The sequence below is a fragment of the Marmota marmota genome, unplaced genomic scaffold, assembly GCF_001458135.2.
Source record: "Marmota marmota marmota unplaced genomic scaffold, marMar, whole genome shotgun sequence".
Taxonomy (NCBI): domain Eukaryota; kingdom Metazoa; phylum Chordata; class Mammalia; order Rodentia; family Sciuridae; genus Marmota; species Marmota marmota.
Window position 1 is genome coordinate 37,190,926 of NW_025999853.1, and position 16,984 is coordinate 37,207,909.

Consider the following 16,984-nt stretch of genomic DNA (forward strand, 5'->3'; position numbering starts at 1 on the left):
GTCCCGATTTCAGTGGCAAAAAAATAAAAGACCAGTTAAATGGTTGGCTTTATTATAAATACTGTAAGAACTTAAATAAACTTTGTTATTAATTAAAATTCATTTTATCTGAGGAAAACTATTCGTGCAATGAAAACCCCCAGCAAATGAAATTCAACCATATAAATTATAGTACCACTTCAAGAAATACCAAATAGATTAAAGGACTTCCTTTTACAACTAAATAGAGCTTTTGTTTCCAGAAAGCCAATTATAGTTTCATCTCAAAATTTATGTAACAGTGTACAAATGTATTCAACTAGCTATACAGGGGAATATGAACAGAATTAAACCTAAGAAAAATCATAAATTTAGTAAGTTTAAGTCAAATCCTGTACATGTACAAAGAATTGAGTGTTGTATTAGTTTAATATAATATTTTAAAGATTTTAAGTATAATTTTTAAATGTGTATTTGAACTCAATAGGTAACTTCTAATATCAACAAGTTATAAAAATTTTGATAATCCAGGATATAAAAAACCCCAGAAAACTGGAAAGTGTACACTTAATGTCTACGGCAGTTAAAAAAGGAAAAACACAACAAATCACTTGATACGAGCTGTCTTCATTATGAGTCATATAGTCCCAATCATGATCATGTTTCAGCTGAGACTTTAATTTATGTTTTCATTCATCAGAATAAAGATTCCCTCCCATTAACTGTGTTTTTCTTCCTATTTATTTTTTATGGTTATGTTGTAAAAGGCACATTTTACAAAACAAATTATTATGAAAAGATGTAATCTTTAAGGAAACTGCTTTGTAGCATTTGATTCTGGTTTATGTCAACTATGATAGGGTTTTATTTTATTTTATTTTTGCACAATAGTTATGATAACCTAACTGCCATCTTTCCTACTGAGGAGATGCTTTGGTTTAATTCTGACAAGTAAAAAATCCTGATATTTTTGTCAGTTTCTAATATCTCAAAATACATAGAAAAAGGTAAATTTTAAGTCATTTTTCATTCCTGATACACAAACACATCAATGTCATAAATGTTTAATTTTCAAACAATGATTTGGTAAATGTCAATAAACGTTCACTCTTATAGAAAAATAGGTTAAAAATGAAAAATTAAAAAATTTAAAACTCACTGGCTTTTTTCTACTATAGTTCTGCTTTGGTAGCTTCAGTCTTTAAACATTTTTAAATATAGTATTTATATGAGAAAAGAATTCATCAACCCATAAAAATGAAATATCCAGGCCAGCAAACTGAAGGTAAAGTCTACCCCACCTTGCTTTTTGTCTTACCTTAATTTGTGCATTACTTCATAAAGATAGATCTCAAAACTCTATCAAATTCCTCACAGAGAAAAAGTGTTCCCATTGGGCCCCGAGAATGTTCCGTATGCTGCCATAATCCATTTTTAAAAGTTTTCTCCAGTTAATCTTTTTGTCTACATTTTTAATCTACAAGTAAAATGGTTTGCTATGGTTCTATTAAATTATTTGTTGAAAGCTGCAAAAGACACTTTAAATTCAGTCATACCATTCAGTTTGATATTTGCAAAACTTGTTTTCCCTCTAATTTTCATGTTGAAGAAATAATTTCACAATTTAAAATCAAAGTCAACACTGCAGTGAGGAGAGCTTTTCTACTTTATTACAAAGAGAAGAAGCCTTTATGTGGTCAGAAAATACAAGATTGATCTTTTTTTCTCTTCCTATGAAACGCTGCTGTTCAAACAGCCAGAGTGAATTGTCTCAGTTCACTTCTTTAAGTCCCATCACATTCACTTGGGTATGGATGTCCTTGGCTGCTGAAAATCTGGCCCTTTAGTGCACAGGGCGACAAAGTCCCCTGACCAGCAGTTCCAGAATGTCCCATTTTCATATATTGCATCCATGCACACCTCCTAAAAATGAGGTACAGCAGGGCAAACATTTTCCAAAATAGATGTCATATATATAATATATACACATTCGTACATACATACCTTTATTCATGTGATGTCCAAAAATTTAAAAAAAATGTACACATTTATTACAAAATCGTAACAAAGACTGGACAGTGTTTTGCTCATTCTGGAAAGATGAAGCTCAGTAATAACACAACCCTGGAGACCATCCAGAGATTGTGGCAATATCATTCTTTTAAACAGTCAGATATTCTTGCATTAAGCTTGGCGAAACTGCCTTTCAAAAACAGAAGGGGAAGTAAAATGAAGGAAGCAGACCTTGCTCATCTTTCCAAATGAAATACGAGAAGGATCTTCACATAAAAATGCACAAACATTTGTTATTTTATTACCAATAGTGCTACAATGAACAAAGCAAATTTTGTGGTCTAATTTTGTTGAGTCTTTTGTGGGTTTTCTTTTTTACATATAAGAAACTAAATGGTAAACTTCTGTCAGTGTACTTGCTTGTCTTTACAGACCCAAGTCTGTCTGCTGGCAAAAATGAAAATAAATGAAAAAATTCAGACCCTGCTCAAACTAGAGAAAAACAAATTACAAATTTAGTTGTTGGGCAGCACATAATTAGTAAGGCAGGACCTCAAATGGTGACCCTTTACGTAAGCCAATTGCCAGATCCTCAAGGAATTACAACCAGGGTGCCTGAGCCACATCAGTTCTGCAGTTATGTTGAGTATTGTGCTGAGACAGCCATACCCCAAGAAAAGGGAAGTCTTTTTAGAAGGCTTGTTGAGCAGGGTTGTAGTTGAAGGTGGATGGCAGATGAGGCCGTTCTTCTAATTTATCATATTCCAGATGGAACTCCTACCAAAAAAAAAAAAAAAAAATCATGAAATAAATGATTTCATCTTTTTGATCTCAAAATTTTATCAGAATACATTTTACCATATGAACCAATTAAAATAACTACAGAAGAATGGAAATACAAAGAAAAATGTGATTCTATTTTATAAGTACAAAATTGTAGACTTTCTGCATCTAAGTTGAGACTATTCATGAACATTTAGTAAAATGTTATAAATTTGTACTTAAAAGGAGAAAAATCACTAAACATTTAATGCAAAGCACTGAAGATTATAGCGTATTTAAAAAAAAGACCATTTCATACTCTCAAAAGTACAAAAACCTAAAAATTTACTTTTTGCTCATGAAAAAGTTCAAAATGAAGATTTTTCCTATTTGTCTTTATCATGCTTTATTTTAAACAAGTAAAATTCTTCTAACTTCATAAAAATCTGAGGAAGACAGTGACCTTAAAACTCACACTCCAGAACTTCCCATTTCACAAACTCAAAACCCCAAACTGCCAAAGCAAGACAGTACTTTTGCTGTAGGCATATCCGATAATTAAATTAGATTGTTCATTTTAAGCAAACTTTCAAAACTCCATGAGTTTTAAAATTTAAGAATGGTAATTTTTTCAGACTCCTTTCCTCCATGCTTAAAGAACAGAAATGCAAATATAACTATGTATACTGAGGGGGAAAACAACAAACACCTCTGCAGCTGCAAAAAACAGACACTCTAAAATTACTAATACTATAACCTGAATTTAATTAGCACTGACTATCACTACATATTTCCATATAAAGATTCTCTCAATATGAATTATATATTAAAGATTAAAATAGTGACATTTGCAACCATGCGTTAACATATTTTACCTGTGTCTAGTTTCAAACTGATTTCATAATGAATGTTTCCATTATTAAAATGAAAACTGAAGTCATGTAATCAAAATTTCAGATATAGAATCACGTATTTAAAGTATATTACAACTATAGACAAACCACTTACAATTATTAAAAGCCTAGTATGTGCCAAAGCTATAATTATTAAAAGCCTAGTATGTGCCAAAACTAGAGACATGGCTAATTTTATCCCAAATTTTTATATTAAACTCAACAGTAGATATTATTTTCACTTTGCACCTGAGGAAACGAAGTTCACATGTAACTTACCCAAGGCATATAAGTGGAACTCCTAGGATTAGGATCCAGACCCATGTGACACCAAAGCTTTTGTCTTTTCTAGTGTAACACATTTTTTAAAATATGTTTAGCCCAAGTTCCAAAACAGATTTACTTCAAATATATCCAATCCAAAAGTAATTTTGAAAAAAATTATTTCATGATATTAGTTTATAAAGTAAGAACACTGTTGTGACTCTGGCTTTTTAAAAAGGTTCTTTTCAGATGATTCATAGTATGAAGGTTATTTGCTTAACAGTAAAAACTAACAAACACCAAAACTACCACAGCCACAGTATCTGCCTAATGAACTATGGTAGCTGCCTTTCGCTCTTCCCTACCCCTACCTAGGAACTAAAAGATTTTTATTGTTTGACTGAAGTTGATTATCCAAATTAGTAATTTAAAAAATAATTTTTTAAAATCATTCTTTTCAAATTAAAACTGGCATATTAGTTTTCAAAATGTATAAAAATGCATAAAATTTTAAGTTACATAAACTAAAATTTCATTCACACGGATGACCTACAATGAATTATTATTAGAATTTAAACCAGGCTAGTTTTATTAGTCTACATACATTTTTACCCCAACATTCTAGAAAAAGATTAGTTTAAACCTAGGGAGCATAAATATTTTAATAATTAAAAATATTTAATTATTTAATAGTATTCAATGGATATTATACAGGTCATATTTAGTCTTCTATGTATTTTCTCCTTTTAAAAATATATAAAGCTTAAACACATTGCTTTGGTTCACAAATCTTAAGTTGTAAGATCTCTTACATGTTTGTAAAATGTATACATATAACTACATACATGCACATCTTTGAACATTTCGTAGGAGCAAGAAATGTGTCTGTACATTATTACCTAATGCTTGCAATAGTGCAAAACTCCTAGCAAGAGTGTAATTCACATCTGATAAACAAAACAAACAAACAAACAAACAAAAAAACCTTTATTCATTTGCTTTAGGAACGGAATATTTGCTTTTTAAGTAACTTTTTAATGACTTGGTTTTCCCAGTAATAAAATAAGGTTATATACTCTCAAAAGGTTATTTAATTCAAGCAGAAATGAAATTACACACTGGATTCAAAGGAACCAAATAAGTAATTATTGCAAAGACAATGTTACCAGTGATCTAATTATATAGAGACTTATACTGTATGAATGTTTCCAAAAATTCTCACAAAATTTTGGCTTTCTATTACTTAATAAATCCATATTAATTTAAATTTTAGGAAGTAGCAAACTATCTTAAATATAATTATGAGTAATAATTTTGAAGAAAAGCATATATTATGAAAATATAAAATGTACTAATATGTATCAGCAAAATTAATGAAAAAAACCCACATGTATATCAAGCAATGATAAAAAAAATCCTTAGTGTAACAAATCCTATTAGATCTAAAGATGACTGGACTAAAAGAATTTCTCAAATTTTCAAGTCTTTAACTGAGAAAGAGAGGCCGCATCACCTAAAAATTCACTGTGGAAGAAATTCTTTTAAAATTGTTTTAAAAATGTGTTCATTAAGATTATGTATACGCTATTTGAATTATCACAATATGAAATTAGTGAGACGAGTAATTCTAGCAAAATTATATAGGGTGATATCATCATGCAAGTGGCCAACAAATTGTTAACTTGAGATTTCTTAGAGAAGAATAATATTTCTCAAATCTTACTTTCCCACTTATCAGCTAAAATTTTTAAAAGTAAAGACAAAAGCTCAACTAAAAAGGATATCAGATAAAATAAGCCAAAATTAGTTTTAACTATATATACTGTATGTATTATTATATATACTTAATATATATTTTAGATATGATTTTCTTTAACATTTATCTGAATGAAGAATTACTTCTGTATGTATTATTACATATACTTCATATATATTTTAGATAGATATAATTTTCTTTAACATTTATCTGAATGATGAATTACTTTTGTTGGAAAGTTAAAAGGGCTCTATATTAATGTTTAAGTTATTTCTGAATATTTAGCTTTACAGGGAGAACTTAATTATGGAAAACTAAATTTCTCACAAAAGTTATTTTCCTGATACATGTCTAACTAAAATTTAACTACAACTACACAGCTGTATATTGCAAACATTTATTCCTTTTTGCATATATAGGCTTGAAATTTACAATGATACTGAGCAAAAAACTTCAATTATTTACAAGTAGAATATTTTCCCCTCCCAAAACACCCTCTCCCCCATAGTATCCCTTAATTCGGAATTAAGTGTGGAGCAGGACCAGTGTCATATCTGGCATAACTTGGGAGCTTGTCAGAAATGCAAATTCTCAGACCACCTAGACTTACTAGATCAGAAACAGTCCACGTATGGCTTAGTAATCTGTATCCTGAAAAGTCAGCTAAAGTTTGAGAACCAGTGACTTAAAAACAATCAGTTACAATTTTTCCATGTTTGAAAGAATGAAGTAGTAAGCTATCACAGTGATGATAAAAATAATAGCAACAAAACTGCCACAACTACTACCATGTATCAAATACGATGACTATACTCATGATATATATGTATGCATGTCTGTGTGTTAAATTGCATTTAACCTTCATGACAGCCTAGAGGAAAGCAACATCTACATTTTACAAAAGAAGCATAGAAAGGAAACTTGCACAAGGATAAAGCATGAATAAAAGTTAAATTAAAATACATGACATGGCCAGGCGTGGTAGTGCATGCCTACAATCCCAGCGACTCAGGAGATTGAGGCAGAAGGATTGCAGGTTCAAAAATCAGCCTCAGCAACTCAGTGAGGCTATAAGCAACCTAGTGAGACCCTGTCTCAAAAGTAAAAAATAATATGGGCTGGTGATGTGGCTCAGTGGTTAAGCACCCTGGGGTTCAATCCCTGGTACCCACCCCCTCAAAAACAAACAAAATACATGACATGTAGGCTATGGCTTTCTGAGATAACATACTTCTTAAATAGGTAAAACACATAATGTCCCATGTATTATTTTTTAATTTGCACAATTATTTCCATCCAAAATGTTAAATCATACATTCTTTTGGAAACCAAGATATTCATATTAACTTTAATATTTAACTCATTTAGTATATGGACTTGATTTGAGAAGTAAAGAAATCTGAAAAGAACAATAAAAATAAGGTTTAGCCTGCTGTATGTTTTTTATTTTGGTGTTTTGTGTTGGGGTTACTTCTTTTTTTGATCCAAGTTCTACATGAAATCTTGAGATATCAAACTTTTTTGTTATATAGATATCTGTTAAGCATTTTAAACTGTTTTCTTAAAATGTAAGTTATCAGTTTACTAAAGCTGATTCAAAACCACAAACCAACTCAAAACTAATAGCTAAAACATTATCCAAAGAACTGATTGTGAGCATTGTTTGTTTAAATTTTATTGGTTTTAAGTAAATTTAACTACTGAGTTTACAATCCTAAGAATCATTAATAGAAAACCAATTCAGGAAAATAACTGGTGAAATTGGATAATACAGGCTATATTCTTAACTGAGTAGACTTAAGTACACACAAGGTAGTGGACACATGTGAAATATATGTTTACACTGATGGAAATTTTGCACATGGGACAGTTATAAGGGCATTTTCGTGAGGCAAAAGTTGCAAAACCAAAATAAAACAATCAACTTTTCCGCACAGCCCATTTCCCCCTCATATTTAGCATAGTTGTCACCGAAGTAGTAATGGTTAATCCTTGCAATTTTCTTCCTTTAAATGATTTGCAAATAAACATTCATGTATCTTTCCCATAATGAGTGCAAGTATAAAAAGCCTTTTATGTACTCCTTTTAGGGAAATCTCATCCTTGCTTACAGTAACAATAACATGAAAATACATGACTTGTCCTGTAAAAGGGTATCTTTATTTTACAATTCATTAGACAAAAAAAAATTTCAAATGTTATAAAGTCTTGTGCAAATTTACAAATCTCTTCCCAAGTTTACCTATTATAGTGAAATTAACTCTTCTTACATTGTCCTAGAGGTAAAATCAAGTCAAGCACGTAGAGAAAAAAATGATGTGGGTAGATCTGGCACATTATTGGAATGGACATATTGGTACACATAAACAGAATAAAAAGCACACTTCTTTTTTAAAGTCTAGATTTACACAGTTGCACGTTGAAAAAAATATACCTTAGCTACTTTCCTCCAGTTAAGACAGTCAAAGAAGTAATATGTTCCCCTCTCGTATGTATTGGTTTTCATTGTTGGTTCCATGCCTGGTGCTCTGGTAATCCATACTCGTTCTTCTTTGTGGTATCTCCAATCACGATTAAAACTTCAAATTTTAAAAGAAAAGGGTAATTATTTCCTGTGGCTCACATCAAACATTTCCTATATTTTGAAAAACCTTTCTCAGAAAAAATTACACACAAAAATATACATAAATATGGATTCTTCTTACAAGGCTTCTGAGTCTTTACTGTTACTAAATACAACACTAATAGAATATAGAAAAATAATTTTTAAATTTATCCAGAAAGCAAATTTATTACTAAATCCCATACCTTTATTTAACGAAAGTTAATTTTTTATGCAAACAAATGAGATGTCAAAAGTCCAATGAGTAATAAAAACTTGGGCAGACCAAATAAAGATTCAACATGTTCTAGAAACTTCATTCCTGACTTGCTCTTCTGAACACTCAACAGAAATTGAGATGTTTATTATTGAATTAAACTTTTAAATTGATGTAATTTCATAACTATGTTGAAAACAATGTCCATTTTGAAAAATTTAATGATTGTATTACTTTATTTTTTTAACTCAAATATTATCAATCCTAAATTCTCAAAATCTTATTAGAGTTCATGCAAAAACTAGTGAGGATTTATACAACTTAAAAATTGTGGAATATTCAGAATTAGTTAATGTCCCCCAAAAGGGACATTAAAGACTTCATGTAAATAAACACTTTCCTTCCAACACAATGAGGTAGTTTTTAGACATAAAGACAACAATGGCTAATTATAGATGGATGAGTCAATTTACTTATGAACAAATTAAAGGAACAAATGATAATTCCTATTTTATAAAAATGAGGGAAAATGGGAAATTTCTCTCAATTGAAATAAAAACTTATACAATTCATTATCAACACAGTCATTTTAAATACATTTTGAAGTATTGGATTCAAGGCCATTTATAAAAACATAATTAGAAAAACTATAATAATGTGGTCCTTATGATAATACTAGGATAATATGGACCTTATTTTATAGCACTTCAAAACGCACAACAAATAGGCACAGTGCCTTGCCTATATAATAATCAACAAATGTTTATTGGTTGATGAAATTTGGTTTCTAATTAATATATGTGGTTCCATAAGGACTAAAAAGAACCACAGGCATACCTTATAATTCATACATTTAACAAAATGATTCACCAAATCTGAGTCAAGTTGATTGTTTTCTTATAAATTTGGCATTATTTAATTGTGAAATTCTTTTTATGTATACGATTATGAAGCCACGGTAATTATATAATTTCAATCTAAAGGTATTTTATTAAATGTAAAAATAAACTTATTGATAAAGATTTTTACTCAACTATGGCATTATCATTTTAAAAAGTTTTCGGAATAGTCAAGATTCACTATAATAAAAAAGTGATTAAAAAACTTTCAACATACAGCTCTACTGCAGCTAAAAGTTGTAATACGTCTCCTCCATTCATGTAATAGAGATAGAAGAGAAGGTCTTCTCCATATCGACCAAGTTTTATTGCAGCCAGCTAGAAAAGAAAAATTATTCTGAAATGTTAAATAAATCTAAAATCTTAACATATAATTGCTATCACTGACGTTAAAAAAAAAGAAAAAGAACAAAGATCTTAAGATACACAGAAACTTATCATTTCATAGCAGGTAACTGGTTTACTCAAATGACAACAATTATGTCTGTTACTTCTATTTGATAATATCAATGGGAAAAAGCTAAATAAAAATTTCCAAGTGAAACCAAATATTATCATCTCACTACATGGATTTATTAATATCCAATGTGGCAATAACACAAGAATATTGTGCTCAAAGATCTAGAACTTAAATACAAGTCCTAATTCTATGACCACATTCAAGTTATTTAACATCTATGAGCTTCAGTTGCAAAATGTGGAAAAAGACACCTACGAAAGTTACTAAAAAGTAAATGAAATTAAATGAGTGAGGGTTTATGAAAGAATCATGTATACAGAAGGCTTATAGTAAGTGTAGACTGAATCTATACCTGACAGTGATTCACAAATCACTTGGTTCTGTTTTCAGATGGGAATACAGAATTATGATTTAAGTGACTGAAGAATGACTATATTTCTCTTCACAAGGTAGAAAATAACCAGTCACCAAACTATAAGTGAGTTCAACAGTCTCAAATTTTCAAATTAAAATAAACCTTAAAGGCACCCCAAAACAACAATAACAAAAAATGTGTCTGTTTATCTGATGTTTTACACCTAAGTGTTTACTTGGCTGTCACACATTCTTGAATGTTATTTTTCTCCCCATTCATGTGACCCCTGTTCAGGTGGCGGTTACCAAATGCAACCGATTTTCAGCATTTCTCAAACTGGTCTAAGGAAATGTTCTGCAACCAATATGTAAACTGGAGCAAAAGAGTTCTATAGTAGAGATGACAGAATATCACAAAATCCACAAATGAAAAATACCAGCACTCCCTGTTATCATAATTCTTGTTTTCCACGTATTCAGACACTTAAAAGACATTTTGGGATATATTTCTCTCTTTATCTGCCTGTCCACAACATCAATATCCATTTGACCATACAACTGTGTGGTACATAATCAGAATGCTGTCATTGAAATACAGACACACACACACACACTCTCTCTCTCTTTCTCTCTCTCTCTCTCTCTCTCACACACACACACACACACACACACACTTCCATTAAGTCATCTTTTCACAATTTCAAAAATTTAGATTTCATTTTTTTCATTTGAATTTTTTTCTAATGGAAATGAACTCTACCATTTTCTTTCTTACAGTGAAAGAAACAGATAAAAACTGTAATCTGTTAATAATTACTTTATAATTAGAACTGTAGGTAATTAAAACAAAGTAAAAGAAAAAAAAAGCCAAGGTCATAAATAATTTTAAAAGATGTACAGTTGTTCCATTAAAAAACTGCACCTATGTACTATTTTTAAGAAAAACTCTTTCTCATGGGTAAGGCATAAAATAAAAATATCAGAAGAAAATTTATCAAATTTTCCACAAGTTTATTCCCATTTAATGTGGTTATGGTTACATCCTTTTAATAACTGTGAGAAATATTTTACCAGTCCTAACATTGTTTTACTTTTAAACTACAATCTAGGACTTTATCAAAATATTAAGATCATAAACAAAAATAGAAATAAAACTGTCATATAAGTTGAATGAAGATACAAAAGCATATCCCCAAGACCACTGTTAATTATTTTAAAAATATTATGCTGTCTAAACTGAAAATCGGCACCTGAAAAATAGATAAAATTCATGCTGACTGAGTAGAATAATAAACTACACTCACCTTATCCCTAATGTGAATGTTCGTTAAGTACTCAGATGGAACATGGAAGTCTGGATAATAGAATGAAAAAAGCCTTATTAACTGATTCTCAGTTATAAATATCTTTCAAAAAGTTCTCAACATAAACAGCTTCTCCTACCTATGTCTTGAGGTCGACAAGGTGAAGATGCCCAGGGTGATGCAAATTTGGGGTAGAGATTTCTGAATAAGGGGTGAAAAAAAAACCACTTTGAAATCCAAAGTAGAAAAACAAATTTCTAATCTAATTTCACAAAAACTAGGAAAAACAGACCTCAAATATAAAATGACCATCTTTACTTCTAATTTCTTGGGTTTACTATGACTTACACAGCAGAAAACTGAAACATATATCTATACATATGAAAAATACAGTGGGATTGCTTCTTTCAGTATTCCTATAATAATATAAACAAGTTATCACAATATTTTAAAAAAGTATGATTCAAATTTCCTATTTTTAAGTGACTTCAACTAAGAATGCTTTAAATTCATCAATATTATGCCTTCAAGTTAAATTACTTTCCCATTTATATGAACCTCCCACAATAGTAGCAAATTTCAAATTCACCAAATATTTACTGAGTACCTATTATATGTCTGGCACTGCTTTAGGTGCTTGGGATATATAAGTAAACAAAACAAAGGTTACTGACTATATAAAATTTACTTTCTGATTAAGTGTGAAAGATTAGAGATGTAAAAAAATTTAGGATAATACATAAATAACCCATGTTAGGGGAAGAGAAATGATTGCATAATTAAATAGGGTGGTCAGTTTAGGTACCACTGAGAAGGTCAGATCTGGACAAAGACTGAAGGAGATAATCATATTAACTACCAGGTAGAAACTGTTCTAGTTAGACTCTTCTTAGATCAACTAAGGCAGGAACATGATTGAAATCTTAGGTATAGCAAGAATGCCAGTGAAGATGGAACACAGTGAACAAACGAAAAAGCTTTTGAGGTAGGGTTTGGGGAGACGAAATGACTAGGCAAGATGTTGTAGGGCTATAAAAATTGGGGGGGGGAGGGGTTAATTATAATGAAACCACAAATCCTTAATGGGTACTGAGTAAAGGAATAACTTATTTAAAAAGGATTGTCCTGGCTGCTACAATATTTAGAAACTAAAGAATTGGGAATACCTGATAATTGGTTAACAGAACAGCCAGACAATAGAGGATGGATGTTGATTCAAATCAGACTAGTAGCAGTTTAAATATATACATAATCTGATCACAAATTATGTATATATTTTGGAAAAAGACTAGATATAGGGTACAAAAGAAAAAGGGAAGTTAAAGATGATATTAAGCTTCTGGAAGTATAAACCAAGATTAGGAAGGCTACAGATGCACTAAATCTGAGCAAGATCATCTCAATAATATTTAATTGAATCTGGAAATCTCAAGTCCAGGAGAGAAGCTAGAGAGGGTTCCTCAATATATATGGTATTTAAAACCATGAAACTGGTCTCTAAGAGAGTAAATAGATAAAAGAAGAACACAAAAAGGTCAAAAGAGAAGGAGGTATCAGCAAAAAAAATAAATAAATAAATAAAAAGAACCAACCAGTGAAATCAGATAAGAATTGTGTCTTCCAATTCAAGGAGAAAGAAATTCTAGAAGAAACCACTGAATTTACTAATATTGGAGGCTATTTGGTGACCTTCATAAGTACAGTTTTAGTGAAATGGTGGGGACAAAATCCTGATGGACAAATTGGAGAAACAGGCGATTATTCTGAACAGTTTTGCTTTGAAGAGAATAAAGAAATAGGACATAAACTCAACAAAGAAGGAGGCTGGACCAAGACAAGATTTCTTTTTTAAAACGGGAGTAGTAGTAGTATATTTGAATGCTAATGGAAATAATTAAGTGTGAAAACTGTCATATCCTTGAATTTTCAAGAGAGTGTTAGAGTAGAAAGTAAAACAGTAAAAGATAAGAATAAAGTAGTTGCAGATGGCAGTAGAAAGTGCCCATGTTCTCTTTTTTTTTTTTTTGGTACCAGGGATTGAACTCAGGGGCACTCAACTACTGAGCCACATCCCCAGTCCTACTTTGTATTTTATTGAGAGATAGAATCTCACTGAGTTACTTAGTGCCTTGCTTTTGCTGAGGCTGGCTTTGAACTCACAAAACTCCTGCCTCCGCCTCCTGAGCCACGGATTACAGGCATGGGCCACTGCGCCTGGCCCCATGTTCTTTTTTGATTGATCCACTCTCCTTCTTAGAAAAATACACATAAAAAGCAAGGTCATCATCTGAGAGTAAGGACAGGGAGAGAAGGTATTAGGGGTTTGCAGAAATGTAACATAGTTGTTTAGAAAAGAAAAAAGAATAGACTAGGCATCTCAGGTATAAGTAGATCTGGCAAAATTAAGGATCTGCTTTTGAGGTTTGGCCATAATGAAAGGCAGTAAAGCTGTATGACTTTACTCTGAGTTCAGCAGCACACTCAGGAATAGAACAGGCAGAAAAACGACCAGGCTGTAGTTACATGCAAGTGTTAGAAAGTGAAAGAGGGGCAAAGAAGTCAAGGGTGTATGTAAATGAACAATTATGACTGACCACAGCATTTAATCAATGAGAAGGAAATGAGTTCACAAAAGGGAAAGACGGACAGGTATACCAAGGAACGGTGAAAATGTATAAGAATCAATGGATTAAAGGTCCCAAAGGAGTAGGCTGGGGTTGTTGCTTAGTGGTAGAGTGCTTGCCTGGCAAGTGTGACACACTGGGTTTGATTCTCAACATCACATATAAACAAATAAACAAAATAAAGGTCCATCAACAACCAAAAAAATACATTAAAAAAAAAAAAAGGTCCCAAATGATTATAAGAGTTATAATACTAGAGGGAGACAGATAGAAAACAGAAGTAATGGTCAAAGCATAACAGCATCACTTAAAATGATGTAAAGACTGTAATTATTAGCAATGACAGATCAAAAGGATAACGTAAGGTGTGGCTGAAGTATGAGAAAACAAAGTTTTTGGAAAAAAGACGTTCAAGGAACCAAGATTTCAGGATTTTTTTAAAGGATCACATATACATCTATAATAGTGGACCCAATTATAAGAGGAATAATAATACAGATGACGATGAATCAGGTACTAATATGACACGAATAACCCAAAAAGTAAGCAGGTAACAGTAACAATGAATGTCAGCAAAAGATATAATTGGTGATACGATAAAAAGCTACAAGTTTAAGATTAAATAGTAGAAATATTATACACAAATGTGAAAAAAGAAAGAAACAAACTTACTCAGGAGAGTTCAGATTGAGGCCTAATGTTGTTAAGTCACTTCCTAAAGCAAGATGTACCATTCCTGGGTCTGTCTCTGCTGCCCTGATAAATGTTAACAGGCCAATCATTCCAAATTGGTCCGTCACCATTCCTTGAGGAATGTTAGTAACCCGACCTGGATAAGAAAAGTCATTTTTATTTGTGAGGAAAAAGTAAAGAAAATGCATTTTATAATATCTTTGACATATTTATAGAGTCCCACCATCAGGTAACACCTGGATCCCTTTTTTCTGCTGATTATTATTTTGTGTTGTTGAACTTTTATCTCCAGGGAATTTGGGTCCATCTGTACTTGAAGTTGGCTTGCCAGATGTATTCAAATTCTAGCATGAAAAAAATTAAATGTGACATTAAAATGCTTTAAGTACATACATTCACGTCAGTATATTAATCCCTTACTATTCATTCTTTACCATATTTAAATTGGTAGTACATTTTTACCTGCTTTTCAAGTTCTACATGAAAATTCTGTTTCCATAATTGTCCCATGGTATATGAACAAATCCCATATCATCCACATTTAAAGATTTAATGGACAAGAAATCCAGGGAAAATATTCTTAACTATGTTGGATCTTAAATCAATGAGAAAAACCCCTCTCGGGCTTCTGCTTTGAGATACACTATTAGTTACACTCTTCGATATTTTCACTTAGAAGAACTAAATAGTACATTACCTAAAATATCACCAAAGCAACCTCTAAGACTAGCTAGAAACACGGACTTTAAAAAAGTTAAACTTATTAGAATTCTTACCCAATCATCTTTTTTATTATTGATTTTAATAATATACAAACTCCCGTCACACATACAAAAGGCTATTTTCAGTGAAATGTGGAACAAATAAATACATTTGTTAAGGCAGAAAGAAGCTGAGTTGGCTGAATCAACACAGGTATAAAAATGTGTATAAAGATTCTTCAAGGAGAAAACTTACTCAAGAAAAACACAGCTCCTTAGAAGGCTATATTATCAAACTTCATGGGATCCAGCTGACAGGGACTACAATAAAAGTCTAAATTAACTCTGAGAAGTTCAACAGAAATTTGCATACCTATATGAAATAGGAAAAAAATAGGCTATCTTCTAAGTTATAAAGCTTACTGCATTCTTCAGAAGTTAGGTTATTACAGATATTCAAGATAAACAGTTTCGTAAAAGTATTTAGTAAGTAACTGTTAATATAAATCTGAAGGGAAGAAAACTATATCACTCACATATACAATTCTCAGTTACTTACAGATTTACTGTCATCATTACTTGATGTTGGATCTTTATAGCTGGAACCAGGTAATGCTGGAAAATCTTCATTGTGTATTGAGAAGTCCTGGGATTGCTCATTTGCTGGTTTTGTTACCATTCCAACTATGTAATAAAAATAATCCAGAGAATTGCAATTGATATTTTGCTACATGCTATAAAAAGTTAACTTTCCTCATCATAATATACCACAAGATTTTTTTAATGTTATGAAAGCATACTTCAAAAAACTAGTAATCAGGACAGCAATGAAGAACTAAATTTTGGTGTACTGATTAAGAATTCAACACACAAAGTAATGCAAGGGAAATTAGTGGGTAATCCTGTAATTCTAATCTAATGCCATACATAGGTTCTTAAAAATATGATTTGATATGATATTGGTAAGGATTATTAAAATTTTTTGTTTAAAAACGTGCTTTAAATATTTGGCTAAATATTATAAATACTAGTTAACTTTCAAATAAAAAATGAACAACATAAATTTTAAAAGAACATGGAAGTATTCTGCTTGAAAGTAACTTACAGAGTGAGCAAATTGCAATCAATTATAAAACAACTCCATATTATTTCAGATTTTCTTGGATTCCATGTTATAGATGTAAAACATGCAAGATCTGGGAAATAATCCTCCCACTATACTTGGCATTAGTCGGGCCCTTATTGGAGAACAATATGCAGTTTGGGGCTCCACAATTCAAGAACGATATGGAGAAACTAGAGATGGTCCAAGAAGAGCAACGGGAATGATTAAAGGGATGAAAAAATGGACCTATGAGGAAAGGTTAAAAACATTAGAGTCTCAACTGAGAACTAAGCAGCTAGGTACTCAACTTCCCGGACAGATCAATTTTTGGAAGATTAATTTAGAAACTTTAGAATAT

The 16,984-nt window shown here is 31.2% G+C and overlaps 1 protein-coding gene across 6 annotated transcripts in view; it reads right to left on the reverse strand.

The window, feature by feature from the left end:
- Positions 1–1,627: 1,627 nt before the first annotated feature.
- The window catches only part of Cnot2 (CCR4-NOT transcription complex subunit 2), a 65,836-nt gene continuing 50,479 nt past the window's right edge, over positions 1,628–16,984 (reverse strand). For all 6 annotated transcript variants that reach the window (XM_015483012.2, XM_015483016.2, XM_048805143.1 and 3 more), the window contains 8 exons: positions 16,081–16,205; positions 15,044–15,164; positions 14,800–14,956; positions 11,643–11,704; positions 11,504–11,553; positions 9,603–9,703; positions 8,102–8,246; positions 1,628–2,769 (listed from right to left, as the gene is read on the reverse strand). In XM_015483012.2, the coding sequence (XP_015338498.1) occupies positions 2,683–2,769; positions 8,102–8,246; positions 9,603–9,703; positions 11,504–11,553; positions 11,643–11,704; positions 14,800–14,956; positions 15,044–15,164; positions 16,081–16,205 (848 nt within the window). In that variant the 3' untranslated portion in view covers positions 1,628–2,682. The remainder of the gene's footprint in view (positions 2,770–8,101; positions 8,247–9,602; positions 9,704–11,503; positions 11,554–11,642; positions 11,705–14,799; positions 14,957–15,043; positions 15,165–16,080; positions 16,206–16,984) is intronic.